This window comes from Berghia stephanieae, chromosome 2, assembly GCF_034508935.2.
Source record: "Berghia stephanieae isolate SIO BIC M18660-M18661 chromosome 2, UCSD_Bste_1.3, whole genome shotgun sequence".
NCBI classification, from domain to species: Eukaryota; Metazoa; Mollusca; class Gastropoda; order Nudibranchia; family Aeolidiidae; genus Berghia; species Berghia stephanieae.
Genome location: NC_088361.1, coordinates 123,731,152 through 123,755,865, shown reverse-complemented (window position 1 = coordinate 123,755,865; position 24,714 = coordinate 123,731,152). Strand labels below are relative to the sequence as shown.

Sequence of the window (24,714 nt, the reverse complement as noted above, 5' to 3'; positions counted from 1 at the left end):
ACAGACCGTACTTTGAACACGAGCGAACAACACCGGAAGTTTACATTGAAACGTGAAACAAACGCCGATAAATATATTTGTTCACGGCATTTATTATGAACATTTAAAAGGATTTGTTGTAAAAATTGATTTTATTCCACAGACTAGAGGATGGCTGATGCTGCGGCAAGATCACGACAATATGAGTATAAGGAGGTCAGTACGAGAAAACTTACTGACAATGTCTGTCGAGCATTTCAGTAGCTACCCGTACCCGCCACCAATTTCATATTTTGTTGATGTTATTGTCGATAACTGTGCTTTCTCAGTCGATTTCTTTACTACCCCCCCCCCTCCTTTCACGGACTGTCGCTTATCTGACACAGTCAATTTTCATAGATCAAACATATGAGATAAATCCACCATTTCCACTTTCATAATATTTAAAACAAGACAAATTAAAATGTAAAATGCTGTGCGCCACTGCCACTGCCAATTGAATGACCATTGAAAATTCGTTGCATGGTTATATTTGCTATTACTATTACTATTACTACTGACCATGAAGGGCTCATTCAGCTCAGTCAGACTGACCTTAATAAGCATTAATATATTGCCAAATATTTGTGGTATTTATACTGGGTCATAATAAGAAGGTGTGATGTGTGAGTGTGAGATTTTGTTGATTGTTATCTGAGACTGGTCTTCCATAATTATGTTGGCTGGTACTTGGCTTGTGTTGCTTATTAGATACCTTAAATTATAGCTCAATTGCCACAAGCAAACACAAACTAATAGGATATTCAGTATTTGGACATTCATAATGCTCTAGTTAAATGTTAATGTTAGGTAGCATCATAATACAGTAAAAAGAAAGAATAATGAACTTTATTCATTTTTTTATTCTTGTACCTGTGTCACCTGTGTTGTGGTATCATCAGAATGATTCCAGCATTGTTTAAAACTTGACATTTTTTAAAGGAGGTTTTCATGCAATACATTGATGGAGATTTTCATGTAAGACATTTATCTATTTATAATTTGAAAATGATTTAAAACTTTTTAATTTAATCTATTTTTTCATATCTTTTGATTTAGAACTCAAATCTTGTATTGAGTGTAGACAGGACACTCATTGACAGACGCGCCAGAGATGAAGCCACTGGAGAAGTTATGTCCCTTGTGGGCAAATTGACTGGTACAAAAATGGGAGACAGAGCTCTTAAAAGCAAACCTCCGATGATGGAAGAGAGAAAAAATAAGTAAGTTTCAGAAAATTTTGATACTTTTTAAAACAGAAATGAATGTCATTGAGCTGTTTTCTCTTTTTATTTACATTAATTAATGACTTTTGATTATTTATCATTCTTCTCCAGGCGTCGTAAGCGAGATGAAGCCCAACATGACATGGTGAAGATGAAAGGAGCCAAACTCTTATCTGACGGCATTGATGAGATGGTTGGCATCATGTATCGACCTAAGACTACAGAAACAAGGCAGACTTATGAGATTTTACTCAGCTTTATCCAAGCCGCCCTGGGAGATCAGGTGTGAAAATATATTAAGTGTTGGTCTTAAGGTGCATAGAAAACCTTGTCAATAGCATATGATTTATAATTTAAAAAATAACAAAGAGTCATGTCAGTAAAAACTCAAGAACAATAGAAGTAGAAGCTAATGAAATCGTCAATCACATGCTAGATAATTTTTTCTTTGAAGGCATGCTTACCATCCCCGAATTTCTGGATGTCCTGGAAATTTGTAAAGACTAATGGCTGCCCCAGAAAATACATACTTTTTGTCCTGGAAATAAAAAAAATCGACCATTATATTAACTACCACCACATCATCATCCCTACCACCACTACTACAATACCACCACCATATTTTCATCCCTGCTATCACTTCTACAACAACTACCACCACATCATCATCCCTATCACCACTACTACAACTACTATCACATCAGATTCCTACCACCAATATTACAACTAACACCACATCATCATCCCTACCATCACTACTACAACAATTGACACCACATCTTCATCCCTACTATCACTCCTACAACAACAACCAACACATCATCATCCCTATCACCACTACCTCAACTACTACAACTACATCATTATCCCTACCACCACCACTACAACAGCTACCAGCATTTCATCATCACTACCACAATTACCACCACCACATCATCATACTTACATCACTACTACAACAACTACTACCACATTATAATCCCTACCACAACTATTACAATTACCATCACATCATCATCTTCCCTACACCACTGCTACAACTACTACCACCACATCAGCATCCCTACCACTACAACCACATCATCATTCCTACCACCACTACTACAACAACTCATCATCCCTACCACCTCTATTACAACTCATCACCTCTACCACCACTGCTACAACCACTCCCACCACCAGATCATCAGCCATTAACAAACCATATAATTTGGAAATTGGGAAGCTATTCTCTCTCACAATGGTTAGAGAAAAATGTCCTTTTATTTGTGGTCAGCTATTCTCACCAGTGGCGTGTTATCTTGACGAGTTATCCAATAGTAATATATTATTAAAACAGTGAGTGAGGATACCCCTTTTGTTGCCAGCAGATTAGTTACTAAACATACTTTTAATAACCTCTAGCACCATTGTAACCATATTATGCTCTTTTTCTTCAGATTCTGGTGTAATACATTGATATATTTATTTAGGGAGATTTTCATGCAATACATTGATGGAGATTTTCATGTAATACATTGATATATTTTTAAGGGAGATTCTCATGTAATACATTGATATATTTATTTAGGGAGATTCTTGTGTAATACATTGATATATTTATTTAGGGTTGGGAGTCATACCATTCATTGATATGTTGATGTAATCAATCTTTCCAGCTCTCAACAGGCTTTGAGTTAAAGCGTGTAAGGATTGGAAGACTTGGTTTTTATAGATAGTTTATTGTTTTATTGATCACCTTCCTTATGATCTATGGCCAAAGCATGGTATCTTAATTGCAAGCTCATTAAATTGTTGATTTTTGCTCTCAGAAATTACATTTTTTAAAATTAAAAAGGAACTGAGTGAAAGAATGTTTACATGCGGATTTGATCATTTTCAATGCACAGCCCAGAGATGTTCTTTGTGGTGCTGCTGACGAAGTCTTGGTTGTATTAAAGAATGACAGAATGAAGGATAAGGAAAAGAAGAAAGAGGTTGAGGGGCTTTTAGGCGACTTGGCAGATGAGCGGTTTGCTTTACTGGTCAACCTTGGTAAGAAAATTACTGATTGGAGTCAAGAGGAGAAAGCTCAAGGTAAATGATATAAAATGATAAAGTAAATTCAAGATTATTTTGGATAATTCAGTGTGTTGGACATAGTGATATATGAGATTATTGGGTGTTTTTCGTTTAGAAAGTTTATTAATTTTATAGAATCTTTATTAATTCAAAATTAGCTAAACTTAATTTTTTTTTTCTAGAGATTTTGATAAGGCAGAAATCTTGCATTTTTCTAGTTGAAATCCTTCTTCCCTTATTTATTTACCTATTATTTTTTTATGATCGTAATTTGGGGAAGGGGAGAAAAAGCTTAACACAGAGAAGTTTTGAAAAAAAAATATGTCCAAATTTAAGAAATGGAGAAATAGAAAACAATTAGGGATATTTTAAAAAGTTCAGCTTCAGGTGGAATATGCCAATCAACAAGCATTGTTATCAATGTAAGATGTAAGAAGCAAAAATCGATTAACATAAATCAATCAATAAAAGCAGAAATAATAATCACCAAATTTAAAATCACTGAAAGCTCTAAATTACATAATTGTTTAATGAATGGTAATGGATTCAATTTTTAATTCATTTCAGGTGAAAACATCGATTTTGATGAGACATATGGTGTCAATGTACAGTTTGAAGAATCTGATGATGATGTAAGGAGTGGTACATTATTTTAATGTTTATGATGAATTAGTGTCAATTACTTTATAGACATGTTTTTATATTATTTATTTATTTAGTTATTTATTTTACATCTTAGTATGAAAACATAAAAAAGGATTTCCTCATTTACTGACATAAAGTTTACATTATTTATTGTCATTTTAAAATTATTTTTTTCTTTGCTTTATTTATTATTTTTCTATAAATTTGGTATTCCGCTTTCTATGCAAGGATCTTATCCGATTTAATTCCTCTTTAGATCTTAAATTGTCTGATTTCAATTTTTAGGCTATGTTTTATGAGGGTTTTTTTTGTTTTCAAAATTGTAAAAATTTGATCATTTCTTGACTATGATTACTTTACCTTTTTATTTTTTACCATTTAATACCCAATCCTTTTTTTTTAACCATTCCATTCTATTTTCATTTTTATTACCATTGCATTCTAATCCTTTTTGTACCATCATATCTTAATCCTTTTATTTTTTTTTTTTTTTTTTTTTTTTTTAAAAAAAAAATTGCCATTGCATCTTGCAAAAAAAAAAAAAAAAAACATTAAAAAAATACCAGTATCAATTGTGATAATTTCTAGACTGTATAGATATACTTTAATAGTTACATTCTGTATTTTTTCTGAGTAAAATGTTTTCTATTTTTAGGATACTGGCGATGTATATGGAGAAGTACAAGAAGAAGGGGAAGGAGAAGAAGAACAAGAAGAGGGAGAAGAAGCTGATTTTGATGTTACATTGCATGCAAATGTAAGTTGATGTTTTTTAAAGTTTTTAATTTTTAATTTTTTTGTTGTCTTTTTTGAAAAAAATGTTATTTTTATTTGTAATGTTGAGTAGTAAACAATGTTACATAAGATTTTTAAATACATGCAGTTAGCACTAATGCAAACTTTAACAAGAAAAGAAATTAGTAATTCAGATTATAAAGTGGTCGATGAAAATTGTCGATTTCAATTAGTATCAAGCTTTCTTGGATATGATTGTTAGAATAAAGATTACTTAATTGATTTCAGCTCTCAGAGGAGGATAAAGACAAATCAAGTAGGGGACTGCAGCCCAGAGAAATTGACGCTTTCTGGATTCAAAGAAAGATCAGCAAATTTTACCCTGATGACCCTAATATGGCACAGAGTAAAGCCAAAGATGTTTTGGAGATTCTTAAGGTGATGGTTTGGATTCTTGAAATTTTGTTTTGTTCAAATTTGTCAAGATAACATCAGATCTAAGGTATTTGAAAATGACAATTCGTGTAAGGCTGGAAATCATACATTTTTGGGTTGAAACATTTTTTTTCCTGGAAATTCACATGTTTTTTTTGAGGTGTTTATATGTATTGTTTATGTTTTGTGACCTGTGGCTGGTCTACATGGAGCATCTTGGTTGAAATTTTCTACATAAAGCCATTCATTACTATTATACTATATTATAATATAATTTTGGTGAATATGGCTCAGCGGTATGGACTTTCACATTGTATCAAAGTGAAACACTACTAGATGGGTGAAAGCAATTGCAAGACTGTTCTCATGACATCGTGTCCTTGGGTATCACAAATTTGTTTCTAATGACCCATATTAACTACACCAACAATAAAAGGATTATTGTTATTTTTCTTTTTCTTCAGATTTTAAGGATAATGGGGGGCGAAGTGGCCGAGTGATTAAGGCATTGCACTGTGACCCGGAAGGTCCCAGGGTCGAGACCCGCCTCAGGCACTTTCGTTTTTTTCCTTGAGCAAGATTATTAATCCCCAATTTGCTCACTTGGACAACATGGGTGATTCCTGTTGATATCAGACATCTTGTTTGATGAATTATCTATATTCCTTCGTGGAATGCCTAGGCGACGATATCTTATGATGTGGCTAAAGGGCATAATTTTTCAATTTTTTTGAAGGATAATATCAAAAACGTATTGCTTTAAATGTAACAGTCAGTATTATGACAAAGATTTTATGATATGGCAACACTGTCTATACAGTGTAATTTTAGCAAACATATTTTTATCAATGATATTGTTACTCTTCCAATCAGACTGCTGGTGATGACAGAGAAGTGGAGACTAAGTTGGTGTTACTACTAGATGTGTCACATTTTGAATTCATCAAGGTCTTGAGACAGAACAGACAAATGAGTAGGTCATCTTTAATAGTGTGTATATTAGAACTTTTGAACTTGGATTCCAAAAGCTGTCGTAATTCTTGTTGGTAGCTTCTAAAACTAAACAAACTAAATATAAAATGCTAATCCTTCCTCTATAATTAGACATAAGATGCAAGATCTGACTCTGGAAAAACTACTTTTTTTATGACTACACATGATGCTTTTTTTTGTTATTTACACTGGTATTAAAAACTCAATAATGATAATAGTAATTATTATAATTATGATTTAAAAAAATAAATAATACTAATAATGACAATAATGATAATAATAATGATGATAATGATAATAATAGTAGAAGTACAGACCACTCCAGATAATCGCAACTCAGTTAATCGCAAGTTTTCCCAAGAAACTGAATTAATTCTATATAAAAGTCAATGGTTAATTGCAACAAACCAGATAATCTAACAAGATTTCGACCTCAAAAAGTGGCAAATTCAAGAAATCAATCAAACATAATCTCATGATTATATTTCATCATGGGTGAAATCATGCCAGCTTGAAGAATCGACAGATGGCGTGTTTTAATGCCAGTAGTGTGTCACCACTCTATTAGATACAAAAGAGGGCTTTGCAGTATGGGATTTGTGTGATCATTTGTCCATTAGATCATTTGTCTCCCATCAGGGCTAATCTCTATGACTCTTATGAATGTTAAAACAAAAGAATGAAAGTTAATCCAAACTGAATAAAATGTCAGCTTGCATAAAAGCTGCTTTTGCTTGTCAAAATCTATGCAGGACTGCCATATGGTTTTCGTGTCAATCAAATAGTGGTGGACTAAAACAATTTTTACAACACATGGTTTGAGTTTACACATCTGGACTGGGCAAAAACAAAACAAAAACAGATGACCCTTGCTGCCTTCTTAGGGAAATAAGTGATGTCAAACGCTAAGGAAAATGATAGAATTTATAACCATAAAAAGAAAAAAACAAAAAGAAAAAAAAAAAAACCCCAACTAACCACAAACAAAAAATTAATGAGGCCGCGGACGGCTCCAAGCCCATATAATCTCAGAGGGAAAATGTTGCAATAGTGGTCTGGGTAGTCATTTCAGTTAATTGCAACTTTTGTTAATCGCAACATTTTCGCTGATAACAAGGTGTTGCGATTATCTGTAGTGGACTGTATTTTAATATTAATTTTTATTCTCAAAAGTTGATTCACATCAACAATTGTTTCTTAAGATTACCCCAATCATTCACAATTTCTTTTCAGTTTTGTACTGCACATTGCTGGCCCAAGCTCAAACTGCTGCCGAAAAGAAAAAGATTGAACAGAGTATGTTGGATGACCCTGAGTTGACTAACATTCTTCGTATGCTCCAGGCCACAGACCAGGAAGACATTGTGAAGGAAGAGAGAGAGCGTCGACAACATGTCAGACAGTCTAGGGTGGCTGCTGATATTGAGGCCATGGAGATGGATGAGGAAGAGGTGGGATCAGCAATGAATACTAGATAGTTTAAATTAATGTTAATTATGGCAGGACTTGTTGATCAATATGCTATGTTGTTTTGCCTTGTGACTAGTAGTGAATGATGTTGAGTTATTGACTGGATTGATGATAATGATTACAAACGTCTATTTTATGTGTTATGCTTTTAAATAAATTTTTACATGTTCCTACTTGACTCTGGAGTGAATGAGTGTCTGATTATAGTCAGCAATCAATATTGTTTAAAATGCTAGTGCAAAAGGACCCCCACACGAGGCTTGTATTGTATGAAATGGAGATTTGTTTTAAATTCCTGTTATTGAAATAAGTTAAGCATTGATCATGATGTGAGCAAGGGAATGTGCTTCATAAGTCTGCTAATTTATGACACTATAAGACTTTGCTAAAAATTTCTTTAAAAATACCCTTTTACTTTTACCCCCCTCCCCTTTTCCCCTTCCCCTGTCTGTTTTTTTCTCTCTCCCTTCCCCCCCCCCCCCCCCCCCTCCCCCTCTCTCCCTCTCTCTCTCTCTCTCTCCTCCTCTCTTCTCTCTCTCTCTCTCCTCTCTCTCTCTCTCTCTCTCCTCTCTCTCCTCTCTCTCTCTCTCTCTCTCTCTCTCTCTTCCCCCCATCCCCTAATTGCTATATTTCTTATGACCATGAGACAATTTACAAGAATCAGACCATTTAAAAGTAAATCTTAATAAATGCTTTGCTACAAATTATTGAGCACTGTACCTTTACTAACCTTTAACCGCAAGGCTTATGTGAAGAACATTACATGATATATCCCATCTGAAATTGGCATGATTTCTAGTTTTTATATTTCATTTTCCATCCTTACTTCCACTAGGAGGTCGGTCCTGTCCAAACATTGTATCTTGAAGACTTAGAATTTTCACAAGGCAGCCATTTAATGGCCAACAAAAGATGTCAGTTGCCTGATGGGTCTTATCGTAAACAACGCAAAGGTAAGACGTCTTTAAACATACATTACGAGTTAAGGCTGTGGATTTTAAAAGCAATGAACTAAATATAACATTTAAAAAAAACCCAAACAAACAAAAGAACACAATATTTCAGGGAATGTATTGAGAGAGACTTTTTTAGTCTTTGATTAAAGTTCAAAATTGATTTTAGTATTGGCTATTGAGCTCAAATTGTACCTACTTATACTTGAATATTTTGTTCTTTTTTTAAGCTTTTGTATTCATTTTTGTTGAAGAGAACTGTTACCTTTTTTTTTTTAATAGAGTATCATAATGCCCAATACTTTGTTGTTTTAAGTAAAACTTATAGTGTTCATTGGTAATTTGCAATATCTACCTTGTATTAAAATTTTAAAATTTTTGTCATACTCTTCTTTATAATTTCAGGATATGAAGAAGTCCATGTTCCAGCTTTGAAACCAAAACCGTTTGAGAATGAAGAGGTATACTTTATCTCTACCATACATATAGACTGATCTCTTGATGATCAATTGATATTTTCAAATTAAACGGTTAATTTTCTTTCAAATCCTTGGTCAAATTTGTGTGTAAATTTGTAAATTTTGACCATATTATACATCCCAGATTTATGATTCTGTTTTACTTAGATAATGGATAAATCAGGTGCCCATTTTCCGGAGCCAGAAAACTTTTTTATTTTAAAAAAATTTTCCAACTGACCTTGTTTAGTGTTGGCGAGTTGATTTTTTAAAAGATGAAAGCATTGGTTGTTTAAAGGTAACAGTTAAGGGGAAGCAAGATGAATATGTATCCTTTTCTATGATTTAAGGGTGATATCATTTGATCAAGAGAAGCTTTGTGTGAAATATTTTCGTATATGCTCTTTACGGGAAAAATTTTCAGACTTTTAAAAATTTTTATCAAAGGGCATACCTGATAAATCAAACCAAAACCACCCCCCTCCCCCCCTCCCAATCAAGGAAAAAGACAACAACAAACAAACAAAGCAGCAAAAACATGAACCGATGATCGTTTCAACTCTTGTGACATTAAATAGTTTGATCTTTGTCTGATACTCCTTCATAGGATATTCACTTACAGCCCATCTTTCTCACGGACCCAAAATTAGATACAGTTATGAAGAAATAAAAGATAAATGATTTAGATCAGAAAGACGAAACATCAATGATTTTTTTTCCCCTTCTCATTTCAGTCACTTGTCCCCATTGATCGTTTGCCAAAAACATCTCAACCTGCTTTTGAAGGTTTCAAGAGCCTCAATCGAATCCAGAGTCGACTGTTTCATGCAGCTAGTGAGACTGACCAGAATCTTTTACTCTGCGCTCCAACTGTGAGTCTGTCTTAGGTCTACTTTTTATTCATTGACACTAAATTGAGCAAGCTATTTTAAAATATATTATTTTTTATAAATTTGAAAAAAACAAAACTCACTTTACAAAGTTTATTAGCAATGTTGTCCATGCAAGAATGCATAAGTAACTCCACATGTTTCAGATAAAAATTGGATATATAAGTTTGTTAAGCCTAACTGTATTGAATAAATTTTTAACTCTCTCTATTTTGTTTTCAAAAGGTCTAAATTTACCCATTTACATTTACCAAATAATAGTCATCTTCCTATATGTTGAGAATAGGTTTGGTTTTGTCACCAAAAGCTCAAACCTGATGTTAAACAATTACTATCAATGAATATACTTTTTAGGCTGTGTTTTGGTTTATAGATATGAGAACATCAATAAAAAAATGATTTGTAAATTATTTCTTATGGTCACATTTCATAAATAGAATGCCCGTTATATTCTTATTTGTACAGGGTGCAGGTAAAACCAATGTTGCCTTGCTGACAATTTTGCGAGAAATAGGAAAGCATGTGAACCCTGATGGCACAATTAATGTAGACGACTTCAAGATAATTTACGTTGCCCCCATGAAGTCTTTAGTACAGGAGATGGTGGGAAATTTTTCAGAGGTTTGTACAGTTTCTTCTTTAACAGAGTGTGCTTTGTTGTCTTGTTCAATTATGCTCAGAGAATTGCACTCACATCTTTTAAAGGATTTGTATTTTGTCAGTCACTTAAATTACTGCTGGTCAAAAGTTATTTCTGATGTTGAATTTTTAAATTATTTTTTCTTCACTCTGTTGCTCACTTTTGAATAATGTTCTTTAAGACTTAAGTATCAGTTTAGTTGGGAAATTAATCCAGTTTCTTTTGAAATGGGCCATATTGATTGTTTACTGCTATCCTTGGGATAGGATGCTGGGGTCTTTGACAGATTGAAATTAGGCTCAGCTGCCGTTTCACTGACTGGTGAAAAAGCAGAAAAAAAGTGACTATATGCTGGTTTGAACTTGCTCGTTCATATTTCTGTCTGAGCTCTACCAAGTGATCTACTGAGACCTCATATGTATATTTTTAATTGAAAGAGAAAACTCTATTCTCTAATAAAATCAACATCCCCTCCCCCCCTTTTTTTTTTTTTCTTTTGCAATAGCGCTTAAAGTCATACAAGCTGAAAGTGTCTGAGTTGACAGGGGATTACCAGTTGACAAGGGAACAGATAGCAGAGACTCAAGTCATTGTGTGCACACCGGAGAAGTGGGACATTATCACTCGAAAAGGAGGGGAAAAGACATACACACAGTTTGTTAGACTTGTCATTTTTGTAAGAAATTTTGTTTTTATTTATTAAGTTGTTTGATAAGCAATTTCTTTGTTTATAAATTGGTAAACTTGAAATAGCAATGAAATTGGAATAATTTAGATTTGATTCAAATTAATTCTCCTTTTGCACATATTGTGTTTTAAGTCATAAAATGTGTTTCCAAAGTCATTGTATTAAAAGTGGCATTTCTTGTAACCGAATATGGATCTATGAATCTTTATATCGTGTCATGTGATTTTGAAATAGATAACTCTTTAAGGATAAAGTTTACCAGCATATCTTTTTTTCCTGGAGGAGGTGCGGGCTACGATTTTATTTACAAGCACATTCAAATAACCACATCCATGAAACATGAGCTAAACAGCCATTAAGTGAAAAACAGAGGTGTTTCATTCCAATCAAAGGCTGTGCATCTGAGATAAAATTTATAGGTACACAATAAAATGCAAAATTAGTTGAAATAACCAATCTGTATGTGAATAATACCCTATCCTGCAAGAGTGTTTAGAATGAATGTAATTGAAGGGAATTTCTATTAACTTCTTTAATGCTTCTTTTCTCAGGATGAAATTCATCTGCTTCATGACAGTAGAGGACCAGTGCTAGAAGCTCTTGTTGCCAGGTATTATTTGCCTTTTGACTAGCATTTATTGTAATTTTTGCTTTGATTATTAAAAAACCTGGGCTCTTTTCCTTTCTTTTCAAATTTATTTTCAAAGTTTTTATTCATTATCTCAGTAGGCTTAGATTATGCAGGGGTTCCGCTTTTCACTATTATTATTATTATTATTATTTGTCATCAAGCTCAATTTAGTTTACAAGATTATTTAAATTGTGTGTAGCCTGATGAAACCTCAATACTCTAAGACAAACACTTCTCTCTAAAATAATGCACCTCTTTAACCTTTTTTGTGTTTGTCTCCTAGAACCATTCGTACTATTGAGACAACCCAAGAGGATGTGAGACTCATTGGTCTTAGTGCCACCCTCCCCAACTATGAAGATGTTGCTGCATTCTTAAGAGTCGACCCCAAAGAGGGACTCTTCTTCTTTGATAACAGCTTCAGACCTGTGCCTCTGGAGCAGCAATTCATTGGTGTTACAGAGAAGAAAGCAATCAAGCGTTTCCAGCTCATGAATGACATTGTGTATGAAAAAGTCATTGAACATGCTGGCAAAAATCAGGTGAGTATAAGTGATTGGAAATGGTAATGATATATTTTCTATTTACTAAAACTAATAAAGATAATTATTTATAATTTACATGAGGATGTGAACTTTATGTGGACAGTTAATACATGATATTCCTATTAAAACTGAATTCATAGCAGAGGATGACTGTTTTGTAAAATGTTTTTATTAAAAATGAAGCCTAGTTGTTGATCATAACAAAAACCATCATGGTTTTCGATCCCAGAGCAGGTAGATGTATTAATATTTTATTTTTCATATTATTAAGACGCAAGGAGTCGTGGCCCAGGTGAGAGAAAGCTCCTTAAAAGGTTGAGGATTATAAAACTTTTTAAAAGATGAGTTTTTTTCTTTGAAGACTTTATATTTTAGCTCTATCAGAGTTTCTTGCTTGTTTGGCATTTTCAATGCACAAGTGCCATAGATTACATAGAAGAAAAAAAAAATAGTTTTAATTCTGGTAATGCTTGATGGCTTTAAGTAATGATTTAATTATGTTGTTACACAGGTCCTGGTGTTTGTCCATTCCCGCAAGGAGACTGGGAAGACTGCCCGCACTATTCGTGACATGTGCTTGGAGAAAGACACACTTGGTCTCTTCATGAAGGAAGGTTCTGCATCCACTGTGGTCTTGAGGCAGGAAGCAGAACAAGTCAAGGTAAAGGGAAAAGGTCCACTTTATTGGTTAAAGACATTCCATTAAATGTTGTAGATATGCTCTATTTCTTACATGGCATTTATCATTATCTGCTCCTTAACTCTTTCAGTGCCATTGGCTGCACAGTGCGACCAGATCAGAATCTGTTCTATTGGTCGGTCTTGAAAAGACAATAGTGTAATCTAATCGTACTTTCTACAAAAGTACTACAATGAATTGAACCAATGGTATCTTTTCTTTCATCAGAACATTCAATTGGCCCGAGGGGGTATTTTAAATGAGATTTTGTGCCGGATTCGAATGTCGCTTTGTCTTTGCTTGTCATTCTCATGCTGCCTCAATCGGGTGTCAGCCATTTTGTGACGGAAATGTGAATATAGCCTCAGCGCTGAAAGAGTTAAATAGATCAGCATTGTGTCATCTGAATTGAAGTCAAGGATAAAAAGTGATTATAATTTTGTAGGTATTAATGGTTGTAAAGTTCTTCAGAGCCAAAAGACCCATGGGACTTAGTTTTTATGCAGTTTCAGTAGTGTTAAACTGACAGAAACAGGTAGTCTATTTCAAAGTACTTTTCACCAGATCTAAGAAACCCAGCTCCGCATTTCATAAGCAAAGTGAATGATATTGATTGCAGTTGTGGTGTCTGGATAGCTAGTCTGTTAGACTTGGCAGAAAGTATTTTGCTGTAGATATGTGGTATGACACTCGCTCTGGGTTGGAAGGTCCTGAGTTCGAGTCTCGCTCGGCGCATAGTTGAGTCCTTGGAAAAGGCTCTTTACTCACTTTCTCCCACCGTACTCAGATGTAAAATGAGTACCTGGCCGTTAACAGCGTTGTCTGTCAGGAAAATAAAATTTGTATCACCTAACAGGCTCATGTGTCGTTCTATATGTTACGTTGCTGTTGTTTGTAAAGGACTTTGAGCATGTTTAGTGGATATTGCGCTATATAAATGCTCACGCTTTTTTAGACACGCGTCCTGTCTAAAACTGAAGGGTAGTAATCAATTACTGCTATCTCACGTTTTTTAAAGACACGCATCCTGTTTAAAACTTAAGGGATAAATTCCATCTCTTTGGGTTGTATGCCTCTGAAGGAGTTTAAGGTGTACTGAAATACCTATTTGAATCGAATTGTTTTCATCAAGAAAGCATTGTAACTCACCTTTAAAAGTTTAATAATGACACCTTCCCCGGTTTAATTAAAGGAAACATTTTTATGTGGTGTTTCAAGAGCCCCTGTCTTGTACTTTGATTACCCAAACTTAGAGAGTCTAGTGAGGGCATTGCCAAGGCTTTACAAAATGTTATATTGTTAATACATTTTTTTTGGTTTTCATTTTGTTTATTTTTGCATCATTTCAGAGTAGTGAATTGAGAGACCTTCTTCCTTATGGATTTGCTATTCATCACGCAGGAATGAACAAGTAAGGAATATTTGATAACTTGTCAATATTACAGATCTGTTATATTAACATATTTTATCAGTAAACAGATTTTTTTTTCTTTAACCAAAATTGGCCAAATTCGGATTTTTTTCATACAGATTGAGATTTAAAAAAAAAACAAAGCTGTACAGGAAAATTAGTGCAAATATAATTATTTTTGTAAGAAATGGATTGAATTGAACCACACATTAATTGTATAGCATTAAAATGGACAATTTATGGAAAAAGGGGTGGGAGCCCCACACTTTTGGTTGATGCCAATTTTTTTCCTTAAATTTAAAATAACTTAGACTATTCAGATTTATTTTGTTAGTTACCTTGTGGCTGATCTGATATTTGTTTTGAATCAGAGATTTTCATTTTTAAATCTGTGGCCCCTTGCATGCTCATTTGCCAAGGAAAGGTTGCTTATCAGGTTTATGCAAGGAGTATTAGAATCTTATAGAGCTTATGATCAAGGTTAACACCCAATTTATTTAACAAATATTCCGATTATATGTTTCGATATTGACCATCTGTGAATGTCAATCTTGAAATATATAGATATTGTAATCGACATTTTCATTATTAGAAACGTTTCATAAAAAGATCAATTCGTGGTAGGAAAGACGATTTTTTCATTTTATACTACCTGGACCTCTTTTGTGATTTTATGTCACAAAAAATCTTGTCTTACCTTTTATTTAAATTTAACTACGGTAATTATCAATCCAAATGGTAGGATAACCCTCATCAAATTGTTGGTCTTAAAGGCAACTGGACTATCTCACAGTTATAAACAGGTTTTTGACAAAGATGCCTGGAAGACTGTTTTAAATATTTGACCATTTTTATTTAAAGATCATTCATTTTTAAAAGATTATAAGGTTTTTTAGCATCGAGCACTGACAAAAAAAAAAAGTGAAAGAAAGTGAACAGGGGAGTTTTTTTAAAAAGTATATCATGGAACGGTCTATCTATCCTTAAATCCATCAAAAATAGTGATACGGCCAAAAGGATGGTAAGTAATGATCAAGCACATTATGTTTTCTTAATTATTTTATTTTTCTCTCTCTTCACTCAGAGTGGACAGAAAACTGGTGGAGGATTTGTTTGGAGATCGTCACATTCAGGTATTAGTGTCCACATCCACCCTGGCCTGGGGTGTCAACTTGCCTGCCCACACTGTCATCATCAAGGGGACTCAGATATACAATCCTGAGAAAGGCAGATGGGTTGAACTCAGTGCCCTCGATGTCCTGCAGGTAAAGGGAGCAATTTTCATTTAACAAAAAGAAAAAAAAAGAAAATTGTTTCATAAAGATGTTCTCATTTTGAGCTTTATGGATAACGCAAATTGTTGTACATGTAAGGAATTTTGAGATGCTTAACTCTTATGAATTCTATAAACTAAATATTAACATTTATAAAGTGCATTTCCACAGATTCACCATGTTCATTGGTCTTCACAATTCTTCTTTTATTTCCTCTGAATGTCATATAGGAAAAAAAATTCCATGTAATACTGTACTAGTTATTGCTTATAGCCAGGTACTCATTCATACCTGAATTAAGTGAGGTTATATATGTCAATTGCCCTAGCCATTGACACAAATATTGGGGCTAGAGGTTTTATGTAATATCCATCTTTATTATTGAGAACCTAACTCCATAATCATCGTATTTAATAACTAAGCATTGACATACTTCCATATTCCTTTTAACATTAAACTCTGTACATTGTTTCCTCTTTTTAAAACTAAAAACTAATAACTGCTTGAACAATTCAAGTTATATTGTTTATGATATGATCTTCCGTGTCCAAATGGTTGTTCCTCATGATATTTTTCTCTCCTCAATAGATGTTGGGACGTGCTGGGAGACCTCAGTATGATACAAAAGGAGAGGGTATTATGATAACCAACCACAGTGAACTGCAATACTATTTGTCTCTGATGAATCAGCAGGTTAGGTTTTATCCAATATAATTTACATTTTAAGCCTGTCCCCTAGAGTCAGTCTGAAGCGCCTGGAACCGAGGGTCGTTTCAACTCTTGTGACGTTAAATAGTTTGATCTTTGTCTGATACTCCTTCGTAGGATATTCACTTACAGCCCATCTTTCTCACGGACCCAAAATTAGATACAGTTTTGAGACATAGCTTCTTCTTCTACTACAACTACTGCTACTAGTACTACAACTACTAGTACTGCTACTACTACTATTAGTACAACTACTACTGCTACTACTACTACTACTACTCCTACTACTATTGCTACTACTACTACTATTACTACTACTACTACTACTACCATTGCCACTACCACCACCACCACCTAGAGGCTAATAATACCTGTAATCAATGCTTAGCAACAATTAACAACATTTAAAATCAATAAATACATGCGTTAAACATTAAATGCTTAAATGTTATGATATAGCTGATTGATGACAATTATGGATTATTATTATGCATTTTATTTAAAAAAAAATTTTTTTTTGGGCTGGGGATATTGTTGATCTAGTAATGTGGGCAATACCTCTTAATTGCATTAAAGAAATATTTTATCAAGAATTAACAGCAACCAGTTTAAAATTTTGTTTTATGTTATCCATTTCTATTGCATATTTTATTTTTTTTTAGTTGCCCATTGAAAGTCAGTTCATATCCAAGCTGGCGGACAACATGAATGCAGAGTTGGTGCTTGGTACAGTACACAACATCAAGGAGGCTGTGGACTGGCTTGGTAGGTATAATATTTAGGAGAACGCATTTGTTTTTTTTATTATGTCCTTTAGTTTTGTCCAACACAATGGTGAGATAATATTTCTAAGGGCTCATTAATTTTTACAAATCTCTCAAATCTTAAAGATTTTTTTACAGAAAAAAAAAAATATCTTGCAGGTTTGCATGAATCATTGTAACTTACTGTTTAGTCAGAGATCAAATGATTGACATTGGTAGCAAATGCATTCCCTGAATATAAATGATTTTCATCAAGGAAAATTTTTTACTTCTATTTCTTTCTTTCTCTCTTTCTATATTTCATATTTATATCTTCTTGTGGATTTATGGATATGATAATCTGATCACAAATCCAATTATAATTTGATGCGGGAATTTCTAAATTATTGTTTAAGATTTAATGTTATATGTAAAGCTTAACTTTAAACTGTGACTCTTTTCTGTTTTTGTTGTGAAATTCTTTCAGCGTTTATCTTATTTTATAAAAATCAAAGAGTTAACGTCATTCATCTACACAGGTTATACTTACTTGTACATCCGTATGTTGCGCAACCCCACTCTGTACGGCGTGTCTTATGACACCATGAAGGAGGACCCATTGCTACAACAGCGAAGAAAGGATCTGGTTCATACAGCTGCATGTATACTTGACAAAAATGGTTTGTGCAAATATGACAGAAAAACAGGCAATCTTCAGGTGATTTCTTTGATTAAAAATAATTTTAAAAAATATTACTATATGAAATTAATCAGTATCGCCTGGTTTTGCTAATGCCCTTTTACACCACATCATAACCTTCAATTGGCATTCCTTGAGAATAAAAGTGGTTCATCAAATAAACATGCAGTATCAAGTACCACCCATTTTGCTCAAGCAAGCAAATTTAATGGAAAATGATAAATGAAAGTGTCTAAAGTGGGGCTTGAGCTTAGATTCCCTCATGTTACAGATCAGTGCCTCATCTACTCTGCCAATGGTAATTAAACTCAATTTAGATTAATATAAGTGATATGATTTGTTTTGAAAATATTGATTTGTAGATTAAAACTTTAACCATTGTTTTTATATCTGTACAGGTTTCAGAGCTTGGCCGCATTGCCAGTCATTACTATATTACCAATGAGAGCATGTGTACTTACAACCAGTTGCTGAAACCCACCCTAAGTGAAATTGAACTGTTCCGTGTATTCTCCCTGTCATCTGAATTCAAGTACATAGCAGTCAGAGAGGTTAGTTTTAACAGTGTATACATTCATTGAAATATTATGAAAAGTTCTCCCTTTCAAGAAGTTTAACACTAAAGTGGAAATGTGCTACATTTGAATTCCATTTTAGAGAGTTCCCCATTTTCCTTTGGGGATGCCATTTAAAGTTTTCCCTCTACTGAAGTTGCGACTTTCAACTTCTATACTACATGATACAGAAAATGTATAATAGGTTCTGTTTCTTCTCGATAGATCTCTTAAACTTTCTCAAGTTCATATTAATTGAAAAATTGTTTGATTTTCAATCATGGTGAACTCCAAGGAGTTAATACCCTCCTCCCTCTCCAATCACATTCTGTCATCCTTAACCAACCTTTTCTCTCTGAAGTATTGAGACTAAAGGAAAAGAAAGAGCAGCAGAGGGCTTTCAATTAACAAGACTGACTATTTCGTTTTTTCTTCTCTTTCAAACTCAAATTTTTTTTTTCTTGTTTGAGGCTTTTAAAAACTCCCATCATGCATTAAGACAGTTAAGCCTGATTCATTTTAGAAAGGGATGAATATTTTCATCAAAATTTAACATAACATTTGCCTAAGACTACTTTTATCACTTATCGATTGCAGGAAGAAAAATTGGAATTGATGAAGCTTCTTGAAAGAGTTCCCATCCCAATCAAGGAGAGCATTGAAGAGCCCAGTGCTAAGGTAAGTTTTGGCTTGAAATGAATTAATGTTTTTATGTTTTCTTTTTCTTTTGTTTTAAAAAATTTTTGTTTGTATTTTTTAATTTGTGCCTCTTGCCTTGAGAGGTATGTTTTACTTCTCAACATTGACTTTGTCAATATTATTTCTGCAACAGTGCCGTTTGGATGGATAGTTGGCTCCCAACTATTTGCGAGTTACAAATTATATCTCTATTGTATCAGAATAGAATAGCTTTTGTCTCCCCTTAAGGTATGTGCATACATTTTTGATACCTATATTGATATAAAATTCTATAAATCTATAGACCACCTCTTTTGATAAGTTAAAAAAAAAAATACTAATATGAATGGGAAATTTAATTACATGTTTTGTACTCGGTTATCTCCTGGTCAGAAAGATAAAAGCAGAGGGTCAGTTGTTTTGGTCAATACGCAAGTAGACCTCTGTTCTTATTTTTATTTCCGATATTTTAAAAATTGTTTTGTTAAAGATAGGTTTGAGCCTGTAACTTTCCTTGTAACTTAATTTGTTACTTTTTAATCTGTTTTCATCCCCCCCCCCCCCCCCAAATACTTTTACGGACTACAGCTTCTTGCTCTTAGTATTTCCCTTACTATTTCATTCTTTTTTTTTTTTAATCCAGGTAAATGTGTTACTGCAGGCCTACATATCGCAACTCAAACTGGAGGGTTTTGCCTTGATGGTGGACATGGTCTTCATCACACAGTCTGCTGGACGGTTGATGCGGGCATTGTTTGAGATCTGTCTGCACCATGGATGGGCGCAACTGGCTGATAAGTCTCTCACGCTTTGTAAAATGGTCAACAAGCGAATGTAAGGGATACAGTTGTTGCAAAGTTTTATTTATTACAGAAAGTAACTTTTCACTGATAAAACTGAAAACTGACTTTATAATTTTTGCCAAGAGATCATTAGCTGCGATGTGATATGCTATCATTTAGGCATGCAACTTAGGCTCTCTTATTTAATAGTGCTGATGGTTTTCCTTGGATCCACGGAAATCTGCAATTTTGGAGTCAGAGGAGGAATTTCCTCCTTTAAAAAATTACATTTTTCCAATCAAATGTACTGGCAGTGAGAAACTTGATGTATGGTGGAACAAAAGGTGCAGTTTCTGACTCTCCAGAAATTAGCTAGAGTCTTAATGATAACTTATCATCTCAGTTGTTCTAAAAGTAGGGGATAATGCAGTAAAAATGGGGCTTAGATACATTAAATCAAAATTTTCCTTTTATTTTTCACTTTTTACCACCATCAGTATCATCTGTGATTTCAAACAGTAAGATGTAATATCATAAACAAGTAAAATTGACCATGTCTAAACATTGTTCAAGGTTACTGTTTGTAAAGATAATTTAGGAATTTGATTGGTAATAATAGTTTTAAACGTTTTTTTTTTTTTTTTTTGCTGTTGGTGTACAAAAATTGTTATATTTGGATGAATGGAATATTGGAGGCATTTCAGGAGGTTTGGTTTTTGTTTATGTTTGTGTATAGTTCATTTATCATAAAATTATTTATTTTTTTTAGGTGGCAGTCAATGACACCTCTGCGTCAATTCCGTAAGATTCATGAGCAAGTCATCAAGAAGATTGAGAAAAAGAATTTTCCCTTTGATAGACTGTATGATCTGAACCACAATGAAATTGGAGAGTTGTTGCGTCTTCCCAAGATGGGGAAGGTAAGAGTGAAACACATAAAAATGGCCATTTGATAAATCTCTAGGATGTCTATTGCATTGTATAATCTCTCTTACCTTTTGGTCAAGATATTTACAATAAACAAATTTGTACTTAAGTCCTATTAAGTTATTATTGTTATTATTATCAGTTAGGTTCCAGATTTGTTGATTTAAGAATTGTAGTCTTTTTTTTTTACTGTATCAATGATGTGTGTCATTAAAAATACTTTTAAAAATCCAGCTTTACAAGGAATCAAACTGTTCTTCTGAGTGTCTTTCTTAAGCATTCTACCTTTCGAGGTTTTGGGATCTCCACTTTTAATTATGATAATTTAAAGCAATATCCTCTTTCTTTCCCTAATTGACAGCCTATTCACAAGTATATCCGCCAATTCCCTCGTCTGGAGTTGTCTGTCCACATCCAACCAATCACACGATCTACATTGAAGGTGGAGCTCAGCGTTACTCCAGATTTCCAATGGGAAGAAAAGATCCATGGAAATTCTGAGGTATGTTAATGAATGTAATTCTCACCCTTTTACCTTAAGTCTTAGTTTCTATAAAATAATGTTTCCATTTTAAAAAAAGTGGAATTCAATATCATTTTAAGTTCTCATATTTCATTCCTATATATATGACTTTGTATTAGCATGTGTGCCAATATTGCATGCAGGGAACTGTATTTTTAGAAATCTTGCTGTCCAATTTATCAGACCATTTTTAGGATTTTTGTTTCTTTTGTCACATAAAGCAATAGATGTATATATGCAAAATATCATTTGATTGATTGAGTAAATTAAAGAAAAGTTTATGCCTTTTTCATTTGCATGTAGTGTTTAGATTCTATCCTGGCTAAATTAAACTCAATTCCCAAGTACTTCATGGTCTTTTGCGATTCTGAGTTTGAGGGTGGAAGAGTGAGGGGCAGAAAAGAATAGTCATGCCTAGAAGTGATCCTGTGTTTTTATAATTAATTGTTTCATTTTCAGGCTTTCTGGATTCTTGTGGAGGATGTTGACAGTGAGGCAATTCTTCATCATGAATATTTTCTCCTAAAGAAGTATGTATAACAGTATTTGTGGTTTACTATAAAAAGAAAAACAATGGGACACGATGGCTGTTTCTGGTTATTCTTTCTTTCTTTCAGTCTATTTTCTATTTCATTTACTTTTCTTTTCTTTTTTTTTCTTTCTCTTATTTAAAGAAAGATTAAAACTAGATAATGTTTTGGAAAGAAAATGGAAAAAAGTTGCTAATTTTTAATCCAAGATCCATCTCTTTTTCTTTACCATCTGTAAGGCAAATTACGAATTTTTCTTGTTTTTTTTTCTTTTTAAATTTTTTTTTTTTTCTTTCAGCAAATTTGCCACAGATGAACACTTGGTGAAGTTCTTTGTCCCTGTGTTTGAACCTCTCCCACCACAGTATTTTATTAGAGTGGTGTCAGACAGATGGATTGGTAAGGGAACGTTTTTACATCTAAAGAGCTTTTTCATTCAGAGACAATGCTAGATTCACGTTGGATATATCGGATCAACCAATTTAATATGAATTAAAGACTGATATTTTAAGAGAGAAGTTTTTCTTTCCATTAACTTAACCATTTATACCATCAAAGTTTTTAAAAAAACAAAAAACTGGTAGGCCTGAAGTGCTCTGACTACAATCTGGTATATTCTAATATTTTAAAACCTTTTTATTTATTAGGAATTAACAGTCAAATAGAAACAAAGCCAAAAAGACATACCTTTTTTCAGCGAAACCTTTCGTTATGTATAGAATTCAAAGATGGCCTTTAATTGCAACTTGTCTTTCACCTCTTTGTTTTAAAAATAGAAATTAAAATAGAGGGTATGAAGGTTTTTGCTTGTTTCTATTCTATTATATTCACACTATATCTTAACTCCAATAAATCTAGAGAACTTTCTATTTTTTGGGTATTCTTTGGCCATTTCATTGATTCCTGACAATGTTTAGATTTTTATTTCAGTTCACCATTATTTGTAACAGTAATTTACCATTGACCTAAAGTCAATATATTCAATTCATCTCCTCCCCCCTCCCCCCCATTTCTGCAGGTGCTGAGACCCAAATGCCAGTGTCATTCCGTCACTTAATCTTGCCTGAGCGTTACCCTCCACCCACTGAGTTGCTGGATCTCCAACCTCTCCCCATCACTGCCCTGCGTAAACCTGTATTCGAGTCACTCTACTCTAACGATCTGCCCATATTCAACCCCATCCAGACACAAGGTAAGCAATTACAAAGATACACTCTTTGTCTTTGTGTAGAGACTCTGTCTTTCTGTCTCTGTCTCTCTCTCTCTCTCTCTCGCTCTCTCTCTCTCTCTCTGTCTCTCTCTCTCTCTCTCTCTCTCTCTCTCTCTCTCTCTCTCTCTCTCTCTCTCTCTCTCTCTCTCTCTCTCTCTCTCTCTCTCTCATATTTATTTTTTTTTCAAGACTTTATCAGTTTTTCTTCGTGTATTTTGATCAGTGTTCAACGCCATATACAACAGTGATGATAATGTGTTTGTGGGTGCTCCAACTGGCAGTGGAAAGACCATCTGTGGAGAGTTTGCTGTCTTACGGTTGTTTTCGCAGAACCCAGATGGAAGATGTGTCTATGTTGCACCCCTGGAGGCTTTAGCGCAGCAGGTAAGTTATTTGAATATACAAATAGGAAGTAGGTTAAAGTAAATTTTGATGATGATGATGATGATGATTGGTGGTGGTGGTGGGGCTGATGCTGGTGATTGTGATAATGATGGAAATATTCGTATTTATATCAGTGATAATTATGTCATTAAAATGTTTTATTTCTTTACTTTTCTCCAGGTTTTTATTGATTGGAGCAACAAATTTGGTGCAACCCTGGGAAAGAAAGTTGTCTTGTTGACTGGTGAGACAGGCACAGATCTCAAATTGCTGGCTAAGGTACGTCTTATGTATTTCAAGGATGTCGATAGCAATGATTGATTTCAATAAATCTTTTTTTTTCCATTTTTTCTCTCACCGATTCTTTATCTGCTTCTGCTTATCTTTATTTAATGCCACAATTGTTGTTAAACTCTCTAAATCACTTTAAAAAAAATAAATTTACATATCAATCTTCATCATTTTATGATATGAGGAAAAAAAAAATTGTTTCATTCTTTCTTCCTTTTTTTTTTTTCATTTTTGTATATTATATTTAAGAAATGAATACTGGCTACTGCTGTTTAACTAAAAAATACTGAAAGTCAAACAGGAAATAAAAGGAATGGAAGATATTATTAAATATGATGATGTTTAAAAGTTCTAAATAATTGTGTTATTCACAGGGAAACATCGTCATCAGCACTCCTGAGAAGTGGGATGTTTTGTCTCGTCGTTGGAATCAGCGTAAGAATGTCCAGAATATCAATCTGTTCATTGTTGATGAACTCCATTTGATTGGCGGGACCATTGGTGTAAGTTGCTTTATCATGTGTTGTTTGGAGAAACTTTACTTTTGTTTTTATTTCTACTAATCAAAGCTGTTGACTCATTGCCATTGTAGAATTGTTCCTTACCAGACCTACCAACCCAATTTTATTGCGAAATTCCTGATGATTTTACTCATTCCTGATTTCCCTAATTCCCAGCTATTTTCCTGATTTTGTTGAATTTTACTATTCTATTTTTAAAAAATCCACCATCATCATCAACAACAGCAAAAACCAACAATGACAATATTACCAACACCACCACCTTACTATTCTATAAAAAAAACTACCATCAACATCAACAACAACAAAAACCAACAATGGCAATATTACCAACACCACCACTGCCACCACCATCATCACACCTTCATTTAAACCCAGATGTGCCTTAAGAATTTTCCAGAATTTGTTTTC

General features: G+C 33.6%; 1 protein-coding gene across 1 annotated transcript in view; it reads left to right on the top strand.

Annotated features, from left to right (window-relative positions):
• The window catches only part of LOC144966493 (U5 small nuclear ribonucleoprotein 200 kDa helicase-like), a 43,984-nt gene continuing 19,270 nt past the window's right edge, over positions 1 to 24,714 (top strand). The window contains exons 1-33 of the mRNA XM_078903098.1: positions 1 to 195; positions 1,078 to 1,241; positions 1,356 to 1,527; positions 3,134 to 3,320; positions 3,873 to 3,937; positions 4,606 to 4,707; positions 4,974 to 5,123; positions 5,994 to 6,093; positions 7,347 to 7,564; positions 8,419 to 8,536; positions 8,942 to 8,997; positions 9,729 to 9,866; positions 10,350 to 10,505; positions 11,030 to 11,200; positions 11,764 to 11,822; positions 12,127 to 12,385; positions 12,900 to 13,049; positions 14,417 to 14,478; positions 15,563 to 15,743; positions 16,341 to 16,445; positions 17,123 to 17,225; positions 17,743 to 17,921; positions 18,302 to 18,454; positions 19,055 to 19,135; positions 19,779 to 19,969; positions 20,687 to 20,837; positions 21,206 to 21,346; positions 21,827 to 21,897; positions 22,196 to 22,296; positions 22,916 to 23,089; positions 23,331 to 23,491; positions 23,672 to 23,770; positions 24,157 to 24,285. Coding sequence (XP_078759224.1) covers positions 151 to 195; positions 1,078 to 1,241; positions 1,356 to 1,527; positions 3,134 to 3,320; positions 3,873 to 3,937; positions 4,606 to 4,707; positions 4,974 to 5,123; positions 5,994 to 6,093; positions 7,347 to 7,564; positions 8,419 to 8,536; positions 8,942 to 8,997; positions 9,729 to 9,866; positions 10,350 to 10,505; positions 11,030 to 11,200; positions 11,764 to 11,822; positions 12,127 to 12,385; positions 12,900 to 13,049; positions 14,417 to 14,478; positions 15,563 to 15,743; positions 16,341 to 16,445; positions 17,123 to 17,225; positions 17,743 to 17,921; positions 18,302 to 18,454; positions 19,055 to 19,135; positions 19,779 to 19,969; positions 20,687 to 20,837; positions 21,206 to 21,346; positions 21,827 to 21,897; positions 22,196 to 22,296; positions 22,916 to 23,089; positions 23,331 to 23,491; positions 23,672 to 23,770; positions 24,157 to 24,285 — 4,392 coding nt within the window. The 5' untranslated portion in view covers positions 1 to 150. The remainder of the gene's footprint in view (positions 196 to 1,077; positions 1,242 to 1,355; positions 1,528 to 3,133; positions 3,321 to 3,872; positions 3,938 to 4,605; positions 4,708 to 4,973; positions 5,124 to 5,993; positions 6,094 to 7,346; positions 7,565 to 8,418; positions 8,537 to 8,941; positions 8,998 to 9,728; positions 9,867 to 10,349; positions 10,506 to 11,029; positions 11,201 to 11,763; positions 11,823 to 12,126; positions 12,386 to 12,899; positions 13,050 to 14,416; positions 14,479 to 15,562; positions 15,744 to 16,340; positions 16,446 to 17,122; positions 17,226 to 17,742; positions 17,922 to 18,301; positions 18,455 to 19,054; positions 19,136 to 19,778; positions 19,970 to 20,686; positions 20,838 to 21,205; positions 21,347 to 21,826; positions 21,898 to 22,195; positions 22,297 to 22,915; positions 23,090 to 23,330; positions 23,492 to 23,671; positions 23,771 to 24,156; positions 24,286 to 24,714) is intronic.